This window comes from Varanus komodoensis, unplaced genomic scaffold (genome assembly GCF_004798865.1).
Source record: "Varanus komodoensis strain SLA01 unplaced genomic scaffold, ASM479886v1 scaffold83, whole genome shotgun sequence".
NCBI lineage: Eukaryota > Metazoa > Chordata > Lepidosauria > Squamata > Varanidae > Varanus > Varanus komodoensis.
This window is the reverse complement of record NW_025336520.1, coordinates 1,286,170-1,311,905: the sequence shown is the minus strand read 5'-3', so window position 1 is coordinate 1,311,905 and position 25,736 is coordinate 1,286,170. Positions and strand designations below refer to the sequence as shown.

Genomic DNA, 25,736 nt, shown 5'->3' with positions numbered 1-25,736 from the left:
GCAGATCCGTGCTCGGACCTTCCGTGTGCAAAGCACGTTCTCTGCCAGGAGCTCTGGCACCTCTGGCCACTGGCTTGCCAGGTTATTCCCTCTCCCCTCCCATAGTTAGCGTGGGCAGAGGGGAGAAGCAAAAGCGGCTGGGAGGGGGAGACTCAGCATCTTAAGGGGGAAGCCAAAACGGACCGTATTTCGAACATGCCGGGTGACGGACTCATTTGCGCCGAGAGAGCAAAGTTGGCCATGGCTCAGGGGGGCTTCTTTTTCTCTAAGTGTGGAAGTCTCCAGATACCAAGTTTCTTTGATTTCCCAGAAAACCAATTACTGAACAGCAGATTAGAGAGCTAATAAAATCCCATTATACCATTTTCAGAAACTAAATCTGATCGGGATGCTGCCAATTTATCTTTGATGGTCCACAAAGAATGCATCCATTCTGGCGGGCATCCTGTTAACAGCTCAAGATTGATGGGGCAAAGGCATGGACGCGAGGGTAATGCGCAACAACAATCCACTGGGCTAATTAGATATCCAAAACAAACACGGGCAAGGGGGAAAGAACCCCTTCCTTTAAGGATGGCACACGCGGCCCATTAGCATTCCTGGTGTCTCCAGCTACAGCCTGGGAGTGCCAGCTCCCTGCTCCTTCTCCTTTGCTCCTCTGCTGGCTCCTGCCTGAGGGGGGCCCAGGAAGCTTCCTGGGGCTGCGCCAGGCCTGGGCCCTGGTGGTACTCTGCCCTGCAACCACCAGTGTATCTGTGTGGTCTCAGGCCAACTGCCCAGGACCTTACGCTCTGGGCTCGGCCCTGGAAGACCCTTCTGCATGCATTGCTTGTGCACGGCCTGGCCTGGCATGCGAAGGTCATCGCCCCCAAACGCAGGAAGCTGGCTGTGTGGGGCCAGGCCCTTGGCGCCTCCTTTCTCAGACTCCCTGCCCTCTCAGAGGCTTCCAGGGCTGTGGTGCGCCTTCTCCAGATCTTCTGACTGGAAGATCCTCTAACTTGGATTGCCCCAAGGAGCTGTCCCACGCCCTTCTGCACAGCAAGCTTAATAGCACTCAGTCTCCCCCGTGTGAAATCATTGCGGGATGGATTTGCCCCCCTGCCCCACACACATTCCATTTCACTGGTGCCCCTTATGGGATGAGGAGACCTGCAGTGCCACGTATGTGGCCTTACCGAGCACACGGAGAGACGGCGGCACGCCGGGTGGCTGCTGTCCATGCTGCTGGGACATCTCGCTGGCTGGTCTTCAGGCTCGGTGGAGGTCCCTCACCTCCTCTCTCTCCAGCGTCTCTTTCTGTAGCAAGCCCACCTTTGTGTAATGCCACGCACCGATCTGGAGGGACTCAGTGGCTCATGTGAAAGTCTGTCTTGGAATTCTTGCTGTGGGAGGAAGGCAAACGTCTACCCTTGGCGTGGAGCCGCAGCCCCCAGGGACCGGGATGGTCAGCAGAGCCTTGTCTGGGCAGCGCTCGCCGTCCCCGCTGCTGACACATCAGCAGGGGATGGTGCGGTGCCTGCCCTGGGAAGGAGGGCCATAGCTGGCTAAGAAGGGCATCGGAGCAGGTAAGCCGTGGGGTTGAGGAAAGGGCTGGGAAGGGGCATTCCAAAGAGTCGGAGGGTCCTCCAAAGACACAGCTGGAAAGGAACAGTGCAAAACTGGGTTAATGCATCCGACTTGGGCAATGCTCGACGTGACAAGGGACCTCATGCATTACGCGTGTTGAAAAGTGGAAACATGAGAAGAACCCTGCTGGTTCTCCACCCATAAAGGCAGGCAGGGGCAGACTTTGGCTTATGGGAGTTGCTCTGCTTTTTGGCAGAGCCAACCCACAGCCAATTACAACATGGCACAGGGGGAGGACGGGGCCCACCACAAAATGGTGGCATGGGATGAAGCCAGCGGTGCAATGGAGCTATCATCTCACGATGATCACTTTCTAGCAACAGAGCTCCAAAATAATGGCAGAAAGACCGGGCTAGAGGGATGCAATGCATATTGCTCGGTGCAAAAGCAGACAATCAGGAGCCAGTTGCGTGCCAGACCGCCTCATCCCGCGTGGGCCTCTTCGTGCCCTCACATGCAGATCCGAGGCCACGCTCTGTGCTCCCCACGCTCACCGAGGTGACAGCACAAGGACAGGGCTTTTCGGATAAGGAGCAGAGCCTTCCTGAGGGATGGCCCACTTGGGCCGGCCATCCTTCATACTCACAGCATGGCTACATGGAGCACCGAAACAGAGGAAGCCCTCCAAAGAGAGGACCGCTCTGCGAAAGAGGAGACCGGGCCCTCTGAGGCTCTGGTGTGGCACAGGTCCAGCTGAGCTGTGCCTGCTTTGGCTTGGCTCTGCCCATCCTGAAGCGTCTGTCTCTGTGTTTTTTCAAAGCATTCTCTTGATATGTTTTCAGAACGATCTCTCTCTCGAGTCTTTGTAAGCCACGTGGGAGTTCCTCTGTGGTCGAGTGTGTGGGCTGCCAAATATTGCAATGAATATGTGGGCTACGTTGAGGAGGACAGATGAGTTTGTGGAATCATGAGTTTCACCCATTCAGTTAAAAATAGCAGTAAAACAGGCAGAGGGGAGCTTGGTCCCTGGAACTCTTCCCGCCTTCTCCAGAGCTCAGCGTGGATCGTTCCAGCATCCAAGCTACGTGGGTTTGGCGCTGGACCGCCCAAGAGGAATGGCAGCGGTGGTTCTTGCTGCACCGCCCTGGCACTGCCCTCCAGCCTGGCTGCTGCCCAGGGTTGTGGGGGCAAAGGTCAGAGAGGCGGCCCCCTGAGCCATGGTCCCCCAGGAGAGTCCAAACTGCAGGCAGCTGCGTTGATCCGGGACACCCAGTCGGTTCTGGCAGTTTTCACCTTCTGTCACTCAGAGCAAGTCTTAAGGCTGGAATGGGTCACCCTTGGCCAAGCGTGCTGCTCTTCACAACAGGGATGCCCCCCACGAAATCTTGCTGCTGGCAAAAGTTCCCCCACCCTGGTCCCCACTCAGAGGAAACAAGCAGGGGCTACGGTGCCAGGGGCAGCCCTGCCCGGCCTGGTTCCGCTCCCCCGTGGCTCAGCAGAGGCGGCCGGCAGATGCTGCTGGCACAGGACACCAACATCTGGTGGCTGTTTGCAGCGACGCGGGAAGCAGCTGGCTTCCTGTGCTTCCCACGCGGAGCATTTTGCCGCCCCTTTGTTGCAAAAGCTCTGATTCTGAGGGTGTGTTACTTGGTTTCTGCTTCGATTTTTGTTGTGTGTGTCCTTGCGCGTTGGCTCAAGAACCTGGTTGAGAGGCAACATAAAAACGCAGCCATGCGCAGGGGTGAGGAGCCTGTCCCTCCGTCCCTGGGTAAAGGGCTGCTGACCGCAGAGGTTATTTTTATCCCCCACATCCTTGGCAATGGACCCTCCCTCCCTTGTTAAGATGGCACCTCGGCTGCCCGGCAGTGGCCTTTGGCCCCGCCACTCGCTGCTTTTGACGCTCAAGATCCAATAAGCCCGAACGGCTCTGAGCCGTTTCCCCTTTGCCGGGAGGAGACTTCCCATCTGCTAACAGAGTCGAGAAATCAAATTAGTGCTGACTTTACGCTCACTTTCTCCATGACACAACTATTGGCAGGCGAAGGGTGAGTTCATCAGAGGCCCATGCTAATTCCTCCTCGCGTTTAAGTGACTCCACACGGGTGCCTCGCGCAGTCTGCCCCGGGGAGGCAGCCCAGGGCTCCTTGCCCGGCCTCCTCCGCCATGAGCTTCGTTAACAGGGAATTAACAGGGTTGGGAGGAGATTTTTAAAATAAAAGCAGGACTTGATGGCCGGCAGCAACGGGGCTGGTCTGCGCAGCCACCCATGGAGCAAGCGTGTTGGTCACCATCGCTAAACGGGAAAGGCGCGGACCGGCAGCTGGATGGGGACCACAGGTGGCAGCGGAGCAGGGCTGGACTCCGTGGCTCTGAGGGAGCGTCTTTTTGTGTGGCTTTCGTTCCGCAGAGAGGCCTGCCGTCCTCCCAGCCTGGATCCCTGTGACTCATTCGCCCAGGCTCAGTGTTCCAGTCCTGTCTGGGATGGAGCCTTTTTCACCTGACCCTGGGTCACTCCCCGTCGCAACACCTGATACGCTAATGCAGCGATTACCACAAACACGTCCCGGCCTGCTTGCCAGGACAGAGCCCAAGTGGGTCTCAGGTATCGCAGGGCCCCTGGGGGCTACTCACACGCAGACAGCGGAGGCAGTGGCACCCGGCCCTCTCCCGCCCTGCGCGCACGGAGATGCAGCATCTCCGAGCATCAGTTCCCGATCATTTTGCATGACATCAGCTTGGGTGGGTGGGCAAATATCCTTGAATCCTCCCTGCCTGAAACTTGAGGCAGCAGAGAGAGCCTGATTGCAACATTAATTATGCATTTTTTAAAAATCCAACAGTTGGGGAAAAACAGGAAAGGAGGGGAGTAAAGAACTCCCTGCCTTCTTAATTGCATTTAATTTCTCCGCAAAGGGAAAGACGGGGAGGAGGAAAGGGTGCAAGTAAATTGCGAGACTCGCTTTGCTGTGTCAGGCTGATCAGACGAGACACTCAGAAGCAAGCTTCTCTCCTGCCCCTCGGAAGACATCCATGGCTCCCTCTGCACCGTGGATCTCTTTGCTGCTACTGTTTACATCCATGCTTCAAAGCAAAGGTAAGAAACTTGAGGGAAAGTTTGTCAAAATCCTGCCATGTTCACTTCATGCCTGCAAATCGGAGATCTTGCAAGAGTCTCTCAGCATCGGCGAGTCCAGCTGGGAGAGGATGCTGAATGCTTTGATGTGTTAAGGAGTTGATACATCTGGACCATCAGAACATCAGGTACCATGTCGCATGTTTATGGAGAAGCCTTCATGGGCAATAGATTCGTGGGTTGCTCAGGGCAGTCCTGAACTGGAACTTATTAGAAAAGAGGAGTGGAAAACACTCACTAGCAAAGCTGAGAATTAAATTTCTTCCAATGGGTCCGAGGTGACCAGAGGCATAGGGAGCTTTCAAAGGAGGGTGGACTAGTTCACGGTTGCTGCATCTGTCAACAGCTAGTAGCCATCTAGCTGAAGGGAGACCTTCAGGTGCAGAGACTGGGTGCATCGGCTACCGGACGGCACAGAAATGAATGAATGAACAAACGAACGAATGAATGAATGAATCGCTGTACCACTCAGGTGTGGGGGAGGCAGAGGAGGGGGTGGCTCTTCCCTTGCTGACTGCCATCCAGGGACATCTGACCCGCTGTGGTTGGAAGCAAGGTGTTCAACTAAATGGACCTGAGGCTCAGCCATACCCTCCTCACACAGTGACTTTCTTCCCATGCCTCTGGAGGTGGGCTCACTTTTTCTGAAAGGCTGTCAAGAACGATCTTTAACCGTTTTCTAGGAGAATAGCAGAGCGTGCTTTCAAGAGCACCCTGTGCCTACTCCATTTTGAGGAGATTTCCCCCCTATGATTTTCCTTTAGCATTACTTGGTTTCATGTTATTGGAACTTACTAGAGGAGACAAACAGTTTCGGGGGTAGGAATGTGAATTGCTGAGGCCAAGAAACCATGGAAAAGTGCCCAGAGGATGGTGTGAAGGCACACCAGGCATCCGCCATGTTGAAGCTTAGCAGGTCCGGGGCTGGCCTGAGCTCGCAGGGGAGACCCCCTGAGAACCTCTTGTAGCTGCCCCGAATCCCACCATGGGAGAAAGGTGGATTGAATGAATGAATGAATGAAAGAAAGAAAGAAAGAAAGAAAGAAAGAAAGAGCAACAGTAAATGCTGCCTGAGAACCTCCCTTCTCAGCCATGTGGGCCTGGGGAGCCCTTCCCTCTCCCTCTGCCCTGTGGCCCAGAATGGTGGGGCTGAAGTCCTTGGGTGACACGAGCAGTGCAGAGAACAGACAACTGTGTTGCTGCTAAAGGCTTCCTGTTCCTGATAGCACAGTGCTCTGGGTCAGCTAACGATCTTCTGCTAATGATCTGGTTTGCTAAGTGGTGGGAACAGCATTTGTAAGTAGATGGAAAATGTCAACGGGTGGACACCTGGTGTCATATCGTTGCTGGACCAAGGTCAGTCTGAACAAATCTTTTATTTGGGAGCCATTTTGAGACTAGCAAGAAACCAGATCAGCATTATCCAGAGGAGTAGCTGTATTAATCTATTACACCAACAAAGCAAAGCAAAACAAAAAGCCCTTGAGAGTCTTTGGCATCTTTCAATAGATTGCTTGGCTGGTCACTTGATCAATTGGACAACTGTCCACAAAAGCTTCTGCCATCTTAAATATCTTAGAGTTGGATCCAGATTTAGGGTGGGTCAACTGAGTGGAGGGAGGTAGACTTGCCCTCCCTCTCCTTCCAGTTGCGTGATCCAATCCCCTGGAAAAGCTGCACAGTCGGGACGGAGTGAGTTGTGGGGTGGGAAGTGAGTGGGGGTGCAGGGCCCCCCAGTGACTGCAGGGACCTTCTGCAAATGGAGCGCTTGTTCTCACCAAAAATCAGAATCCGGATGCAACCCATAATTCTTAAGGTTCCGTATTCTTCTAGCATGTCGGTATCATTCCTGAAGATGGACAAACAATGTGGCCGGCAATACAGACAATGAATCTTACTGGTGAGACCCGTGGCCCTTGATGGAAGCTGCTGTGAATTCACTCCCTCTGAATTCAAGTCCCACTGAAGGAGGATGGGATCCATGGAGCAGGGCAAGTTTCCACTAAGACTGCGGCTGGAATGAACGGGCATAAATCACCCACAGGAACCAACCTGAGAGAAGCCCTGTGGATTCGGGTGACAGTCCTCTCCTAACGGGCTTGTATTCATGAGCGGGCTGTCTGTAAACATGGAGGTTCCATACAGTCACCATGATCAGCAATCCTTGATGGACCCATGCTTCCTTTAAAGACTTTGAGGAGCATTTTAACCACCGGCCGGTTCTACACATTGTGCCAAACAGTTCTCCAAATTAATTACATATTGTGTGAAGACGTACTCTCTTATCCGTCTGGAAACTTCTGCCAATCCATTTAATTGGATGACCTGAAGTTCTAGTATTCAGAGGCAGGGGGCAAAAGGTTCCTTATCTGCTTTGTCCATAGCATGCATGCTTTGGAAACCTTCTATCTCGTCCCCTTTGCCCTTTCTAGATCCAAACACTCTTCACCTTCCCTTGCAGAGAGCCTGTTCCAAAGCTCTGGTTGTTTTGGTCAATCCCCACTCTCCACGCTTCTTTGTTGACAAGGCAGCCACCTCCATTTTGTGGCTTCATTTCCTGACCTCAGTCACCCAAGGCCCACAGGACAGCTCTTCTGCTCAGGGGCAGCAGAATATTGCGTGGCAGAAATGCAGAGCTGTTGCTGATTCAGGGCCGCTCCACCTTAGAATGTAAGCGTCTCCTCCTGCAGGGCAGACCTTCTCTTCTGCCTTGCTTCTGGCACAGGGTGCCCTGTGTTTGGCTGATCTTGCTTTCCCCGTCCAAATGTTCTTTGAGCCTTGCATCGCCTCCTGGGACTCACCGGAGACTTCAGAGGCCTCCAAGGTCCCTTGACACCTTCAGCAGGCTCAAAAGCCCCCCTGGGCTGCAGACCTTTGAACATCATAACGGTGGGCCTCTTTGGGTAATGTGCAGGCATCCGTGTGCAGGTGACAGTGTTCACACCACGGCTAGGAAGGAAGGGACCTGTCAGTCTTGCTTTCTCCCAGATTTAAAAAAAGCCCTCTCTGTTCTCTTCACGAAGAAATCTCTGAATGTTGAGATCCCTCCAGCCACTCTGCAGGCCCGCTTGGCTCTCTGGGTTGTGTTTCCAGGGAGCTGCATTGGGGGGACCATTGGGAGGAAGTCCACTTCATGAGAACATAAGAAAAGCCACACTGGATCAGACCAACGTCCACCCACCCAGAACCCCACGCACACTGGGGCAACCCAGTCGCGCACAGTATCCCGTGCAGGACGGATGCAAGACCTGCCCCCGTCCGAGCAACGGGCGCATGTAGGCATGGCGCCTCTGGTAAAGGCGGCCTGTGGCCTGTTAGGCTAGTAGCCACGGAGATCCTCCCCACACGCGAATCTGTCCACGCCCTTTTTAAAGCCACCCAGATTGGTGGGCATCACCACTTCCATCAGTGCAGTTGATTTGGCATAACTGAATCCAGCCCTAAGTGTGGAGTTCACCACGCAGGATGCACAGGAGTCTACCTCTGCCCTAACCTGGGCTGGACCCCTGCTTCCTCTGGCCCAGTGGAGTGGTCGCCTTCCACAGTCATTCTTTCCCCACAGCCTCAGGTGGGCAGGGACTTCTCCCGCACTTGCAGCCTGAGAGTGATTTTAGGCAAGTGTGCCCGGGGTTGTTCCTGAGAACTTCTGCATGTAAAGGAAGCCTGGCCCATGGAGATCTCCAGCTAGGAGACCAACTGTCCATGGACACGTCCCACCATCGAGATCACTCAGCCTTGTCCAATGGCCACCGCTCCTCCCGGGAGCCAAGTCCAGCAGGAGCCAAGTCCGCTTGCCACACAGACGGCCTCTTTACCATCAGTATGCGACAAACAGCGTTCTTGAGTTTCCGGCATGCAAACAATCAACAAATCACAATTGGGGTTTAGAAACCACGCTGCCATCTGTTGCGTGGTGGAAATATGGGGGTGGATTGGTGGGGGAAAGCATCTTACTCTCGGGAACTCTAGTCTTTTGAAGGAGCTGAGAGATTTCTGCTGGCGCTCTCCTCAGCTGCACACACAGAGGACGCAGGTTGGACCCGCTATCAGCTGATCTCAGCCTGCACCAGCCTTGCAGACTTCAGAAGTATCTGGAGCTGGGCGTTTTGTACAGTGGCGTAATGGTTGTGTGCACCCCCCGCTTTAGACAGCCGTGTGGATTGCGTGCGGCGTGAAGCACGCGACTAACATTTCTCTTCTTCCACCCACCAGCATCCAAAGCTTTCTCATGCCTGCATTCCCAGTCTGCGCGGCTCTGCCAACTTGAGTGAAAAAGAGCCATTCTGAATGGGTGCCGTTTCTCATTTTAAACTCAGCTAAATCAAAGGGGCAACACAACCACACAAAGAATCTGTTGCCCTGCTGCTAAGCAGACTGATGTGGGATTCAGCGTCTTTTGTTGTGGAGAGAGATAATTTATTTTAAAAATAAGAATGGGGAAATGAGCATCTGCAATCATGCACATGCTTAGACAGTCACCCCCGATTATAAAATGCTTTTTAAAATGGGAGGAAAGGATGCTGTGGTGGCCGCAATCTACCCTGGCCAGGAGAGCTCCAGGCGTCGAGGCAGGGCCTGCTCGACGTTGTCTCCATCGCCTACAGCTCTCTGGGCAGTCCCCCAGACCGCGGGGGCCTGGAGCTTGCCCGGAGGCCGAACCTTAGCTGCACCAGGGGTTGTGTTTGTCGCTCCGTCTGTGTTATTGCCTGAAAGCTGGGCCACGGCCCTCCGGTTCCCGCTCTGTCCTCGTTGTGAGAGTGAGCAAGCGTCCCTCCCTGTCCCTGTCTTGGTGAGAGGCAAGAGGCCCAGGAGCTGTTCCCAGAGTCAGTCCTCGCCAGCTGCAGAACTTGACACATGCCAGTCGGACTTTTAAGGGTCACTTGGAAGGGACAAAGGCAAAGCCCGCCGTGCAATTACCCAGCCAGCCTCTTATCCGCTAACTCCCCTAATTTGTTTTTCTCTTTATCCCCTGCCCACTGCATATTCTCTCTCCAGCTGCCTAAGACTCGTGAGTCCAGCGAGCTTGGAGGAATTATAGATGGTGTGAAAAGGCAGAGGGTCTGCTTGAAAAGCCTCCTCCAAGGACGCCTTCCCCAAGCACCGGCAGATCTATTCCAATTAGGCGCTGCCGGGGAAGCGTGAATTGTGTCCCCGTGTTAGGGAGTCAGGTACAGGGAGACACGCTGCAGGCAGCGGTGGCTGTGGCAGAAGCAGTGGTGGCTCTGGAGCCTGCCCTCGGTTCCTCCCCCAGGAGTTGCTTGCCAGGGAGAGCTGCCTCCGCGGCCCCTTGCTGCGCTCGTCACGCTGAAGTCGTGGCGGGGAGTGCGACTTTCAGGACACGAGCAGGACTTCCCATGCAAAGGGTCCACCAGCTGGCTGCCGAGCCGACTCGGTGAATTCTTTGATGAGAAAGGAGGCGATTAGGAGATAATGCACTTGGGTCTTGCAGGCGAAATGCTCCTAAACGATACGTGTTGTTTTGTTTTCCAGTTTCTCAGAAAATAGACAGCAAAGTAGCAAACTCAACTAAGCCAGCTCTGCGCCAACTCTCAGACTACTTGCTGATGAACTACAGGAAGGGGGTCCGGCCTGTTCGGAACTGGAGGAAGACCACCAACGTGGCCATCGATGTGATGGTCTATGCCATTCTAAGTGTGGTAGGTTCTCTTTTGTCTCTCGGATCACCACATCAGGCGTGGATGAGACCGCCAACACACCCCATCCGCCAAGGACCACGAAAGTCCTCTCGGTCTGCAGAGGCATAGCAAAGATTTGGCTCTCTTGGTAGCGAGCTTAGAGGCGCTGGTTTCCATAGAGACATTCATAACAGAACTGGCATTTGGATCCTCGGTGAATTTCACTGTAGTTCCTGCTCAGAATCTCTCCCAAGTCCTTCTTGCTTGAGTTGCTGCCCCTTACCAGCAGCCAATCGGCAGTTCCAAGGGGTGGTGTAGGACAGGGGTGGGCCATTCGCACTACTGGGGCTCTGTGCAGCCCTCGATCGGATCCCAACAAGTGTCTGCAGGCGTCCAGCTCAGCCCTCTGGCAAGAGAAAGCTCTTCCTCCCCTTTCGGACCGCTGCCTGGGAAGAAAGGAGCGGAGAGAGGGAGGTGGAGTGGCAGAAGGAAAGACAAAGGGGGCTGGAAGATGCTTTGGTCCTACTCGCCATTCACTTGTGGCCCCTGCTCACTCCCAGCTCCTGATGGGCCACCCAGAAGGGTATCTGGCCCTCGGCGGAGGAAAGGTTGCCTGCTGCTGATGCAGGTCCTTTCACTGCAGCTGAGCTGTGTGTGCACTCTCCAGGCCAAAATTTAAACCACAAACACAATGTGTCCCGCGGCTGGAAGCGCGTATTCCAGGCAGAGTGCTGAGATGGTGCTGAATCCATGGTGCTGAATTCAGATGCTGCTGAATCCATGGCGCTTGGTGTCCATTCGCTGGTTGCTGAGTGGCCTCAGCTTCTGACGCTGGACTGGGCCAGCGGAGCATCCATCCCATTTTCTCCCCAGCCCTGCGCTCAGGCCCCTTTTAGCCAGAAGCGCCCCGGGTTCGAAGTGGGGCATCTTTGCACATCCGGCAGGTGATGCACTGTGGAGACATGGGAGGACCACTCGGGCACCTTCCCCAAAAAGAGGACAGGTAACCCAAACAAAGAGCATGCAGATATGCATAAAATGTGCATGGATTGAGTTATATGCAGAAACGCTGGGCGTTACTGAAATGGGAATAGACTATGCCACTCAGTGCGGTACAGAAGACCTGTGTACGTTGCCCAGGCGTCACAGCTGATGGGCACCTTCAAAGCTCACTAGCAACTCCTTCCCTCAGAAGGCTCTTTGTCTTCCCACCCGAATTGGTCAGGACCACACCTCAGCTAGAGGACACCTTCAAAAGAGAGGACAGCCCTTCAAATCGAGGACTGTCCTCCATAAAAGAGGATGCGTAGCCACCCTAGTGCCCACACCACTAGCTCCTTCTGGGATCCCCTCACGCAGCCCCAGCCAGCCACAGGAGGAGCTCAATGGGTGGGCCAGCCCCGGCCTCCTCTGCCTAACCGCTGCCTCTCTGCTTCCGACAGGATGAAAAGAACCAAGTTCTGACGACGTACATCTGGTACAGACAGGTAAGAGGGTCGTGTCCGGCAGCCCTTTTCGCTGGGCCTCCATGGATGGAGCAGCCACCTCCGTCCTGCCACCTGACTCCCCTGGATCCCAGGATGCTGAGGTCTTTGGGCGCCGACCGATTCACTGGGCAATGCCATCCTTCCACTTTGGGGGCGGGGGGATAAGATGCCCCTCTTCGCACAGAGGGCCACAGCCTGTTTTCTGTCCACTGAGGCTGTAGGGCGCACGGCAACAGGCTACAGATTTGGGGAGGACCTCAGAAATCTCTTCCCAAGGGTCAGGGCAGCCAGACAAAAGAACGGACTTGCGAAGGAGGCTCAAGCACACGCTGGCAGGGATGCTTGAAACAGGGTTCCTGCTCAGAGTAGGGGATGCAGCCTGAGAACCTGACGTGGCTCTGCATCTCTAAGAATAAAGCTATTACTAACGTGGAAGATTCAAGAGCTTGAGACCAACAGCTGGATGGGAGTGAATGAGGTTACGGCAGGGTGGGCCAGTATGTTTGCTGGTGAGCAACAGAAACACAAAGGCATGGATTGTGGAATGGGGTGTCCCCCACCTCGATAGTTCAGCGGGTGGCCCCGGGCCAGATTCTGTTCTCCCTCTGTCCTGCAGCACTGGATTGACGAATTTCTGCAGTGGAATCCGGAGGACTTTGACAACATCACCCAGCTGTCTGTTCCCACGGAGGCCATCTGGGTGCCAGATATTCTGATCAATGAATTGTAAGTGCAACAGCCTTCTGGGGCTCTCCCACACAGTGGAGGTGTGAACAAGCCAGGGGGAAACATAAGGTTTAGCCCCTTCCTTTCTCTTCTTCTCCTTCCACTTTGTATTCCTGGCAACGCTTTTCTCTTGGCTCAAAGCTGGCTTTCTCTTCTGGGTACCGTCTATTGCAGATGGGGAGAAGGCTGAGCATTTGGGATGGTTCCAGTAGTGGAAAACTATAAATGCTCATAATTACCATTGCCTTGTTGGGCGTGGGATTCAAATATTCCAAGGAAGTCTTTGTTGAGGAGAGAGAGACAATGGAGGGGCAGCTGCAAAGCCGGCAACCCATACTTGGAAGAGAGAGAAAAAGAGAAGGGGAATGGCTGCATTGTTCCAAAACCATCCTTCTGTTGCAGCCTTTGGAAGCCCTCGGCAAGTGCTGGAAAGACCCTTTGCAGGGGTGGGGAGGACCCCTTTCCATATTCATTTTCTGAAGCTGAATAACTTCATCCCACTGGCTTGTTAAGGCACATCAGGTGTCATTTCAGAAGGAAAAAAAATAGTGGCACACGGTTCAGGGAGTGATGGCATCGTAGAGGAGAAACGACTAAGAGAAACAGCAGCAAAACCGTGTGCCCCTTTGGGAGGGACTGGACTGAGTGGGGCCTGCTCTGGCAGAACCACCTGCGAAGGGCTGGATTAGGCCAGGGCAGGGGGTTCTCAGGCGGGGCAGGATGAAGGGGCGGCATAGCCGCGAGTCTGCTGAGGGTCCGCAGCCGCTGAGAAGACCTCTACGGAGAGGGTCCTCTTCTCCATGGCCACCCGTGTGCTGATAGGCATCTCCCTCTGACGGTGGCGAGGTGGAGACGCGGGGCTGCCGCGGCCTCCTCGCTAGCCGGCTCCCGCCCGTCACGTGGGCAAGCCAGCCGGGGCGCAGACGGCAGGGCGTGTGAAGAACAAGGGCAGCCATGACAAGGGCGGGTGAGGCCGGCCCCGTGGAGGGCCCCATGGAGGGAGGGCGCTTGGCCCTGGCATCGCTCCCCTGGCCCTCCCGCCTTTGATTCCGAAGCTGTGAGGAGCCCGGGGGAGGTCTGTTTCCCTTGCAAGGTGGGTAGGTGCCTGCCAAACGAGACGATCCCTTCCCTTCGTCTCCGCCCCTGAATTATGCGAGGCACGTCATTCGGCAGGATCCCCCTTGCTCGGGTGGGAGGTTTATTTACTTGAGACACTGCCTCCTCTCCTCACCGCCCGTGGCTCTCACGGCTGTGAAATGTGAAATCCAGAGGAGCAGCACCGTCTTAATGAAAACACAGAATAATGCCAGGAGATGTGAAAAGATAAGTGAAAGGAACATGAACAGCCAATCTAGGAGATCAGCCATTAGATAAAAACGCTTTTGATTTCAGTGATGGGGGCACAGAGTTGGAGGAGCGGCCCATGCAATGGGGGCAGTGGGACCAAACTGGACACAGCTCGGACATCCCGGGAATGATCCCAATCCAGGAAAGCAGCCTGCCGCTTTCTTGCTAGGGAGGTTTCCGAGGACTGAGATGCACGATCTGGGTGATGCTCACGGATGAAAATGCCGCCTCGTTGTAGCAAGCCGCCCAAAGTCCATTTTGATCATGTTGAGAAGGTTCTTTCACAAAGCTATTGCTCAACTTTTCTGTCTGGAGCAACGGATTGCTCTCGTGGGGCTACTTGGATAGTTCCAGCAGCAGTCAGAGTGGCTGCTATTCTTCTCCTTGACCTCCCGTTTCTCCTCCTCCATTTCCTGCAGTGTGGATGTGGGCAAATCCCCAGACATTCCCTATGTCTACATCCTGCACCATGGGGAGGTGCGGAATCTCAAGCCCATCCAGGTAGTGACTGCCTGCAGCCTGGATATCTACAACTTCCCCTTTGATGTGCAGAACTGCTCCCTGACCTTCACCAGCTGGCTGCATAACAGTACGGGATGAGTTCCGCCAAGTCCCCCTTGCATGCCGGTTCAAAAATCGCGGTGGGAGAGTGGGTGCCATGACCTTCCTTGGTTGCCCAAGAAAGCCAGCTTTCCAGGCTTTCCTAAGCTACGCCAGGATCCATTAAAAATGCATCTCTCCGTGGCTAATTACCAGGGCAGTGACATGCGAATTCCATGTTCAGGGGGCCCTTACACCCCCTTCTAATACCAGGGCCTGGAGCAAACTGTAAGGGGTGGCCCTTCACCATGTTCCAGGCGTGACTCTCCCAGTCCTGGCCTTTGTTGGGCCTTTGGGGTGAGGTAGCAGAGGCAGGACTTGCAGCTGGCATTACCTTTTTAAAGACCTTAATTTTCACCTCTGACACATTCCAGCAAGGCCTTCACCTAGATCAGGTGGGCCTAAGAACAGGTGGCTGGCTGGGTTGCAGTCCCTGTGTTTTCCTTCTTTCCTGGTGCCACACTGCATGGTGCCTGTCAAGATCCGGGTGCAGCACGTTTATTCTGGACCTCCTCCAAGGGGGCTTCCACGTGTGGCCAACAGTCCAAAGCGATACTTCCGATGTATCCACGCAGAGGTGCCAAGCTCCGGCTACTTTGACATGGACCTAGTGTGCAGAGGGGAGGAGCTGCTAGATAGGATGGGGACCTCTCCAGCCCTCTGACATGGCTGATCTTCTCGTTTACTGTCCTGCAGTCCGGGATATCAACATCTCCCTCTGGCGGACCCCAGAAGAAGTGAAGCACGACAAGAGCGTCTTCATGAACCAAGGAGAATGGGAACTTCTGCATGTCCTCAGCCAGTTCCGGGAGTTCAGTGTTGGGGACAGCGATTTCTATGCTGAGATGAAGTTCTTTGTAAGTAGTCTTGGTGGGCCTGGAGGGAGATAGGCCATGATGAGGAGGGGGACAGAGAAGGCAATTTCAGGGGATCAAAGGCAGGGAGCAAGATGGAACATCCCACTCATGGTAGAGGACTTCCCAGAAGGCCGCATCTCTCCGTGTCACTGGATCTTCCCTTCCTGTTTCTCTCAGACACGTTTTTCTCTGAATGCACATGCAAAGAAACCGTGGACTCTTTGAGGGGTGTCACGGCTGATGTTTATAAACTCATGTAGCCAAACATCCATCAATGACTGGGAAATATCTTTCTAAACTTGCACTTTGATTTGCGTACAAGCTGTCGTGCAAATCCTGTGGGCCCTTTCCCTTTGGGTTCACATCCTTGAGATTTTCTGGCATCACAGAAGAGAATCTTGGGCCATTTGCTGCCCTGTTTGTGTCGTTAAAGCATGAGCAGAGAAAGGTAGCAGTAACAGCAGCACAAAAGCAAGACTGAATCTTTTCTAATGACCAGTGTGTTGCAAGCAAGGGGCATAAATAACGAGTGAGCAGAGGGACCCACAAGGCCAGCTTAGCAGTGTTGCTGGAGCTCTTGGCCTGTGTCGTCGCGAAGGAGTGGGAGCCAGCCCTTCACTGGAGGCTGTCCCAGGGCAGGTCCCCCTCCGCCAAGAGCGCTGCGTGTTTCCTTGCGCACCCACAGGTGGTCATCCGGAGACGCCCACTCTTCTACGCAGTCAGCCTGCTGCTCCCCAGTGTCTTCCTCATGGTCATGGACATTGTGGGTTTCTACCTGCCCCCGGACAGCGGGGAGAGGGTCTCGTTTAAGATCACGCTCCTCCTCGGCTATTCTGTGTTCCTGATCATTGTGTCTGACACGCTGCCGGCCACTGCCATCGGGACGCCGCTCATCGGTAAGCTCGCAGTACTGCAAGCAGCACAGGCAGCAGGGGCCGCGGTGGAGGGAGCCGGCGGCCCGGGTCGCCGGGCAGTTGCAGGGCATTATAAGGGGATCCGAGCTGCACAGCTGCGCTTGGCGATTGCACCCGAGGGCGGGTTGCAAGCTCTCCAGAGGCATCGTGTGTCCTCCTGCTGGGGAGGGGACCCCTTTGCATCCATGGGGGAGGGAGAGCCGCGGATGATCAAGTTCCAGAAAACTCCACCTGAAGCGCAGTCTACCCAACTCCCGTTTTGGATTGTGACCTGTTTTGCTTCCTCTTCAAGCACAGAAGGTGCACAAACTGAAGCGGGAAAGTGTGTGTTTCCATGCAGGGTTTTTTAATAGTGCACACTTCCCCCACTGACAAAAGCATGGAAATGTGTATTTTGCTGGCAATGGTGTGTGTATTCACCAACAGGCATTTTCCAGCGGTGATTGTATGCTCAGGGACATGCAGGTATTTTTTTAAAATTCCAGTAGGGCAAGTTCTGACATTTGGAACATGGAATTAAATTCTCATCCATCCCTAGGGATGAGATGCCGGCTGGGGCCAACAAGGGATTGCACATGTGGACACAGCTGGGGCTGCATGTGCTATGGCTGGTCGTCCATGGGCTGAGGATCTCCGCGAGGCCACCAGGCTCTCTGGTGGGAGTAGCATGCAGTTCTGACAAACCGAACGAGATGAACAAGGGGGCTGAACAAGGGCTTAGCCGTACTGGCTACATCTTTACTTAGCTGAGGAAGGGACTTTTCTGAATGGCTTCCTTCCTACAGGGGTCTACTTTGTGGTGTGCATGGCCTTGCTGGTCATCAGCTTGACGGAGACCATTCTCATTGTGCGGCTGGTGCACAAGCAGGACTTGCAACCACACGTCCCCGACTGGGTGAAGCGCTGGGTGCTGGAACGTGCCACCCTGCTCCTCTGTATCCGGGACAGGAATGCTTTCTGTCCGATCCGCAGTCAGAGCTCCGGCATCTCCAGGGACATGGAGAACAGCGGTAGCACAGGTAAGGGCAAGCCCGGAGTCCTAAACCGGGATCCGGCCATGCGGTGCTCATGCTCAGAAGGATCCTTCCTCCCCGATCAGAGCGTGCCTGGCTTCACAGGGAGGGAAGGCCCCTGGTTTGCTTCCAATGGGTGAAGCCGACGGCTGAGGTGTCCTGGCCACAGCAGGTCACCTGGGGCTCCAGACTCCAGGTTCATCCCCATCCTGGCTCAGCTCTCCTCATGGCCTTTCCGTCTCCCTCCACTCCTCCTAGCCAAGCTGAACCACTACAGCTGCGAAAGCACCCGTGATTACGAAGGAGGAGCGGGTGGGGCATCAGCCCCTTCCCAGGGGGAGAGCTCGCTCGTGGTAGAAAAGATCCTGCAGGAGATTGCGGCCATACGCCACTTCCTGGAGAAGCGGGATGAGTTCCGTGGCATCGCCTGTGAATGGCTGCAGGTGGGCTACGTCCTGGACGTACTCCTCTTCCGGTTCTACCTCGTGGCCGTGTCAGCCTACAGCATCACCCTGGGCGCTCTGTGGTCCATCTGGCAATATGCCTGAGGACACACACCCACTGCAGCTGATTTTGCAGAGCAACTGTGTCTTGTGCGTGTTCTAGAGATGTCTGGACTCCTCAGCTTGTATCTTGATCCCAGAGACCCAGGATCCTTCTCCAGGTCCTTCTGCAGTTGCTGCTCACAGACCTGCCCCTCAGCACTGCTGGATTCAAATGCTTCTGAGGCCACCAGGGCACACCTCTTTCACTGCCAGGGAGCAAACCCTTAGTTGCCCACCTTTACCTGTGAATAAGCAGAAAGATCTGTAGTTGCTGCCAAGTGGCATTTCCACAGCTCTTGGCAAGGCTGCTGGGGTCCAGACCAGGGCAGTGTGGTGTGTCCACACAGGGCTCCAAAGCAGGGGAGGGGACCAAGATCTGCCAGAGGCCATCCTTTTGCCCAGCCCTTCCCTCTGCCTCACTCTTCTCCTCCTCCCCACCCCGCTTTGCCCTTTCATTCATTGACAACATTGTGGAGCATCTTCCTCGTTCCATCTCAGAACGAAGGAGCTGCATGCATTTTTATGGATTTTTTGACAGGGTGACTTCATGACAAAATTTGTGGGAGCGCCAATTTTGCAGGATAGTGGAATTCAGGTCCACGTACTGGTTTTCAAATGTGAAATCATGTACAAGTGCAATTTAAATGCGACTTAAAGAAAGTTCTTCCCCATCCTGAATTGAGATAGTACAGAAAGAGTTTTCCTCCAAGAAGACCCAACACCAGATCTGTCCGTGGGGAGAACATGTCTAGTCAAGTATTGAATCACAGAATAGTGGAGTTGGAAGAGGCCAAGAAGCTCAGTGCAGGACTCCCAGTGCGACCCTCCCTCCCAGGTGACTGTCCCGTTGCATCTTGAATGCCTCCAGTGTGGGAGAGCCCACGGCCTCCCTGGGGAACTGGTTCCATTGCCGTATGGTTCTAACGGTCAGCAAATGTTTCCTGCTATCTAGCTGGCATCTGACTTCCTGCAACTGGAGCCCATCCGTGCCGGCTTCCTTATCCTTTTTGGGGGTTTTGTGCAAGGTGCTTTTCAAGCCCACTTTCTCTCTCCAAGTGCTTCTCTTCCTCACCCTGGAGAAATAGCCTCTCCCCGGGGGACGGTGGCTTCCGGTCATCTCGACCTGCTTCCCAGGCAGTGCCTCCCAGGGATGGGCCATGCTCAGCCAATCTGCTGTGTTGTGAATATCACTGTGCAACTGAACAGTCTTGCAAAGCGGGCAAACCCTCTTCTTGTGGTCAAGCTGCTTGTTGTACAATAAAGTGGATCTGTCTGGAGCTAAACTGAATGTAACGGAGTCACTCAGAACGGGGATAGGATGGACGAGGGATGAATGAGAGCTGATGCAGGACCTCGTGCTAAGTACTTGGAGGAGGTAAACTCCCCCCCCCCCCGCCCGCCACCCATTTGTTAAAAAGCATTGACTCAGTGGGGAAGAAAACATTCCCTCCAAAGGCGCAAGTGCCCCAGAAAGGGCTGAGCATTCGGGGGACAAGGCGAGACTTCCTTGCTTGATGAAACACGGTTGCCGCCGAGCGGGTCAAGCGATGGCCGCCGTGAGATTTCTTTCTTCTAGTTTGGGGACATCCCAGCTTTGCCCCAGTCCAGATGAAAGTAATTCACTCACATCCTCTTGAAATCAGCGGGGCAATTCAGTGACACCCAAGGTTGTGTCTTAGGATTTAAGCAGAATGGGTGCTGCTCTCACACTCGGTGAGCTGGCTGCTTCTGGTGGCAGCTGCCAGAGGGCAGAGAGGAGCGCCAAGGCTGAAGGGCACAGCTGGTGCTCCATGCCCCTTGCCCAACACCCTTGGACCTGGCCGGCCACCTGCAAGGGCAACGGAGGATGCTGCCCCTTGGCTGGGGTTGAAGTACGGTTTTCTGGCCATGCAGCCAGCTCCTTCAGGGCCTTAGGTGTGGGCCCGAGATTCCAGCAGTATCAAGTCCCCTCAGTTCTGTCCCTGAACCCTGGGTAACTGCTTAGATAGCTCTTCCCCCGGGGCTCCCAGGCGCCACTCGTAAAGGCCCCGATAGCTGCCTGCAACCACCTGGGCTGAGATTCCTGCCTTTGGCCAGCAGGGGGAGCCCTGAAACTGCCTTGGATCCCAAGTCAATACATTTCAGCTTATCCAACCTCACAGGGCTATCGCATAGATAAAGCGAGGCTTACTCATTGCCACCTTGAGCTCCTTGAGAAGAAAGGAAAGACCGATATATAAGAAACAAACACACAGATAACTAACGGAACTTAACATCTGTCACAATATTCTGAAGAGAAAGAACTTATGGAGCCCAGCCTTCGGTTCTCATTGTTTATGCTGTTTCCTGTAAGACCATTGCGTGCAATTGAACTGACTTTTGAGAAGACAGGGGCAAGATTGCATCTCCTTCTAACAATGTTGAAATTTGCATTGGTATTATTTCCACGTGACATTATAGCCCATCATTCTTCCTTTTGGAAGGAACTTGCACAGCTTACAAGGTTCTCCTCCTCTCTGTTTTATCCTAGCAACTACAGCCCTGAAAGTAGGACAGGTTGAGAGCTACTTCCCGCCCAAAGTCACCCAGTCTGCTTCATGGTCAAATGGGACCAGAACCAGGTCCTCCTGTTTTCCATTTCAGCACTTAGACCACTATACCATGCCAGCTCCCCTTCTCTTATGCCTGCTCATATGTGTAACTCAGAATTTCCCATGCTCTTAAGTAGGCACCAAAAAAGATCCAGCCAAAAATCCCAGTTTACCTTTTCTTTTCTCATGCATGTTCTGGGACCAAAGCAGAATCCGGCGCAATCTTGCTCCGAGGGTGCCTTTCAGCACCATGGACAGGTCCCGGGTTCATCGTGCGGCATCCAAACCGAGCCTCTCAGTCTCCTTTATGCAGCTGCACATGCTGTCAGGATGTGGCAAAGTGCTTTCCCCACAAGCTGCCAACGATGTGCAGGGGTGCTGAGGCCTGGGTGGGAGCGTCAGGCCATAGCAAAGCCTGAAGGATCAAACCACAAGAAAAATGTCACCCTGTTTTGAGCTGAAAATACCGAATGTGTGGTTCGGTGTCTGGGTCATGCGTGACTTTGCCATGGGTCAGTATGATGCTCCCTACTTTCCTAAATCAGGGGTGGGGAGATTATGTGGGGTCTAGCCAAGGGGGTTTCTGATAGCCTCAGGCCAGAGAAGGCTTTCCCGGGGACTGGCTCAGCGCTCTTTCCCTCGGTGACAGCGTGGCTGGCATTGGCCATCACACAGAACTGGTTTGTTGCGAAGGGTTTTGCACAGGGTGGATGCCGCCACCAACTTCAGCTGAACAAACTGGGTTTTATGCAGGCCAAGCGGTGGAATGCAGTGGAGGAGAACCAGGAACCCCCCTCCGGGATGAATCAGTGCCCCCAAACCAGGATGGCTGTTCGACCAGAGTTGGTGGGAATTCTGAAGTCCTTCCTGTGATGACTGAGTGTTGGGCTGCCATGGGGGACCTCTCGTTGGCAGGAAAAATCCAGGAAGACTGACAGGTGGGGTCCTGGTTGGGGCCAGTGCAGGATCCTGATAGCGGGCCTACAATAATGCTCTGATGTTCTGTAAGTGGCCGGCTATTGATGAGGTGTCCAGCTAAAGAGTTAGTAAGACACTAAATCAGCCCCATTGATCCCGGCGAGATCGATGGCGCCACAGACCTGATCACTGCAACGGGCAATTAACAACCGCTGGAATGAGCCGCCTTCATGTAACATCAAATGCTTCAACAGACAAATCCAATCGGCCCATCGATCTGGCCCTGCCCAGCGCGGTGACAAGGGGTGTGCGTGCAGGTGCCGCGTGGACGTTCCGGAGGAGAAGCAGGAAGGTGCGGTGCGCTCCTGGCACAGCTGGGCACCTGGCTCGGGGCACGCCGGAGTCAGCCACAGGTGAGCTCCTGCTGCTGCGAAAGGTGTGGGCATCTCCTCCCTTCCCTTCTGCACTGAGGACATTTTACGGGAAGGCGGTGCTGTGGCAGCTTTGCAGGTTCTCTTTATTGTCCGTTCACACATGGAACCAAGTGCCTGGAACGTGTGCCAATGACTGCAACCCTATTTGGGATCCGGGATCGCACAATCATCCCACATTCCTTTTGCATGTGGGAATGGAAGAGCTGTATTCACTGTGCCCTGCAGACACCGTTGCTCATTCCTCTGTTTCCAGATCCAGCCCTCGTTCTGGGGCTGTCCACGTGCGGGAAGCATCAGCAAGGAGTTGGCTTGGCAGGGCTGGACTGCTTAAGCAAGGCATGGGGAGTCCCAGGCGTGGCCCCCTTTCCTGCCCCACCTGCTTTCCAGCAGCCGCCAGACATTTGGGACCTCCTGCCTTGTGTGCATCGCCCCCACACCCATTCCAGAAGGTTAAGTGCCTCTTCTAAAGCTTAGTGACCAGAAGGAAGAGCTTTGCATTACAACAGCCTGGCGTTTGGGGTACTTTCCACCTTAAACCCCCCCCCCCCCGCTTGCCTTTGACTCCTGGAACACAACTGTCCACCCCTGCTCTGACGCTGAGTTTTGCACCCAGGCTGCATGAGGTCCCCCACCCCGGCTGACATGCTGCTAGACAGCCCTGCCTACCCCTTGATGAGACATCCTGGAGACAAATTCAGTTCGTGAGAACTAGGAATTCACACGTGCTGGGTCAGAGCGGCAGCTGAAATAAATCTGGGGCAAGGAGGGCACAGTCCTCCAGAAGGCATTGGTCATGGCAGGTGGTTGAGTTTTCAGACTCCATTAATGGAACTTGGGAACCAGCAGTTCTGGAATGTTACAAATCGAGTCCGGTTCAGCTTGGATCTCTCCTCTGGGTCACCTCGACCTCTCACTTCTTTCACACCCCTTGATCACCTTCCATCAACGTGAAGACAACCACGCTGGCTGGTCTTTGTGACGCGGGTGCCCAGGTGGGCCCGGCTGGAGCTGGGGCTGGAACGACGGATGACGTTCCCAGCCATTCCCTTCTGCAGACCTTTAGCATTTTGCCCGTCTGGTATCCCCTCCTGGGGCGAATCCCGCGTGGCCCCCGGCTGGCTCACGGATGCCTGTGCACTGGCCCAGCTGCACCTCGTGCACGTGTGAAGCGTCACTGCCAGGCCGGTCGGCCGCAGAGGCAGCATGGACTGAATCATGTGTTCAGATCTGTTCCAGAGGCACTTCAGAACGCGCTGCTTGTGCAGGAGGGTTTGGGTTGTGGTGTCTCCTGTTCTATGCAAGTGTCCTTTCCCGGCATGCTTGCTATCACAGAGCTCCTCCTCCTCCTCCTCCTCCTCCTCCTCCTCCCTGCCACAGCTTTTGTGCCAGCCCAGGCAAAGGACACCAGCACAGGTGAAGGTGAGCTGTGGGAGTTCCTCGCCTTTGTGCACCTCACACGCCCCTGCTAGTGGGAAGCCCAGAGGGGCCCAGAGGGAGGGGCTTTTGCAGCTGAGACAGCAGCGAGGAGGAGACGGGTCTATTCAGGAAGGGACACCCTGAAAACAGCCCACGCTCCACCCCCAAAATGCCCTTGATGCGGGCAGTGTCCTTGGCTAGGAGAGGCACTGTGAAGACGGCAAAGTTGCTTGCTCCGTTGTCCACACGGCGTGAAGAGATTGCGCGCTGTCCACACGGTGGCGGTGTCGCCCAGTGATTCCGTGGCAGCCACGCAAGGCTCCAGACAGGGATGGAGCATGGACCCCACAGGAGGGGTCTCATCTGCTCCCACAGGCCGCAGCGGAGAGAGCGGGAAGGAGGTCTTTGATCCCAGGGGCCCACAGTGGCTGGCCCAGGAGCTGCGGGGCAACACATGCGGGGCACGTTGGGGCATGTGCCCCGGGCAGGAGCGAAGGACATGGCGATCGATTAGCAGGATCTCTACCACGGCGTGCCAGGTCGTGGTCTACAGCCACATCTAGACTCGCTCTCTCCAGTCTAGTGGGACGTTGCAAGGGTATGACGAAGCTACTCTTAGGTAGGACATTTAACGGATTGTGACCCTCGCTGGCAATGCTAGTGGAGCCTGATAAGGGTCCCAGCGGGCGGAAATCACTCGGACAGGTCCAAGGAGTACCTTCGCCAAGAACTTTCCACCATTAGAATGGTGGCTGGTGGGAGCAGGATAAAAGCCCGATAGATAAACAAGGGAAGCGCTAGAAGCTTCACGAGAGCGTAACTGGGAGGCAAGAATCGAGAGCAACCATTTTATGTATTTAAAAGATTTCTCGGCCTTCTTTCAGGGCAGAAACCCTCTCGAGGTCTCTCAAAACATTAAGATCCATGCAATTATATGAAAAGGACAATACAGAAGCAGGCAAAACTTGTGCAACACCAGCTGTAAACATTCCCGAGAGCTAACAGCCTAAATTGCAGCCACAGAGCAGAACAGCTCAATAAGACATAAGGAACAGAAGTCCAGGGTAATGAAGGAGATGTGCAGTGTGTTCTCTCTCTGTTTCACTCTCTGTTGTGCATGTGTCTGTGCGTGCGTGTGCATGTGCGTTGGACCTCTGATGGCAACTCTTCCCAGAGGGTCTATTCTGCACTGAAGAATAGGCCCAGTCTCAAGGAAAGGAAGGAAATTCATGCAGAATTTCTCTCTGTACTGCCTCTTTCTAGAGGCAATCTAATTCCAAATGCCCAACCCAAAATATGCCATGCTTGATCTGGGTTTATCACGTAATTAGAGTCTGGAACTTGGGCTTCTCCCTCCCAGCTCCAAATAGTCAACCAACCATTTCCATTTTTACAAACTCGTTCAGGGCTGCCACGTCTCTGGCAGCAGCATCTTCTTAGGGACGTGAGACCCCCGGAAGATGCAGGCTATGGGCATCTGCTGCTGGTGGAACCTGTGGCCTTCTGCCAGCAAAGCAGGGGCTCAGCACCAAAGGACATCCCCACCCATCCTTCTGATGGACACTTTCAAAAACAGTGAAGTTCAGAATAGAAATGGAAGTGATCAATATGGCTATCTATCCAGGACCATGCAATAAACAGCCTGTTGCAGCACAGGGGTGCATAACCTTTCTGACTGTCAGTGAATTGAATAAATGAGGTGGCATTAGACTGGGCTGCATGAAGGCATTGCTTAGACCCTGGGAAGACCATTCAGAGTGAGGGCAAGCAAATGCAATTACGAGTGAGCTCACCTTTTAGCAAGGAGAGCCTAAAATCACTCCAAAGCAGTGATATGTGTTTGGCTGTAGATGTTTGCAAAAACTGCATTTGGGCAGAACTCCAGCTTGTTCTGAAGTCTGCTCTCTGTTGCAGCCATAAAGCATTTGGCATAAACCAAAGAAGAACCACAGTTTGGATCAGGGAGAAGTCTTGAAAGGAAGTCAGGAATATGCGTGCACTTTTCTTCTTGTGGAGCCCGTGGGGTGCAGGAAGTGGCACGGGGGAGTTAAGATTGCAAAAGGTCCCTTCCCTGCCACACAACATCCTTTCCGGGGTAGTTTGGTCCCAGCTGTTTGGTTAGGATCCGTGGGGAGGGGAGGAGCAAGGGCTCCCCCGCGAAGAGCCCCTTTTCCTGGATGGAGCAGCCAGTCAAGTCTGTGGAGTTGCTCGTCAATAATTTAAAGTATAAACAGCACTTTACATTAAGTGACACTAATTACCCCTGTAAATTCCACATAATTAACATTTAACTGCATTTTAATTTTTATGGGATTATGCAAGCCAGTATGGCAAGTACCCCTTCCTGTCCCTCCCCCAAGCAAGGCTAGTATTCCAAACTCCTTGGGGTTGCCTCTTCCAGGGCAACCCCCCCCCCCATCAAAGAAGCCCCCTCCTTAGCACTACATGGAGTAGGAATCAGTGACAGCAAGTCATGGAAGGGCTTCCAGTTTGGCTTCATGTGCTCAGGGCTGGCCCAAGAAACTTTGGCGTCAGGGGGAACACCCCCGAGGCATCCTTCCTGCCTGCGGATCA

At 54.3% G+C, this 25,736-nt stretch overlaps 1 protein-coding gene across 1 annotated transcript; it reads left to right on the top strand.

Moving 5' to 3' along the window:
• Positions 1 to 4,488: 4,488 nt before the first annotated feature.
• LOC123036852 (5-hydroxytryptamine receptor 3A-like) lies at positions 4,489 to 19,096 on the top strand. The gene is made up of 9 exons (XM_044456333.1): positions 4,489 to 4,660; positions 10,190 to 10,356; positions 11,778 to 11,822; positions 12,439 to 12,548; positions 14,315 to 14,484; positions 15,192 to 15,352; positions 16,038 to 16,248; positions 17,052 to 17,336; positions 17,604 to 19,096. The coding sequence occupies exons 1-9, from the start codon at positions 4,597 to 4,599 to the stop codon at positions 17,825 to 17,827; spliced, it is 1,437 nt and encodes a 478-aa protein (XP_044312268.1). The 5' UTR covers positions 4,489 to 4,596; the 3' UTR covers positions 17,828 to 19,096.
• Positions 19,097 to 25,736: the final 6,640 nt, after the last annotated feature.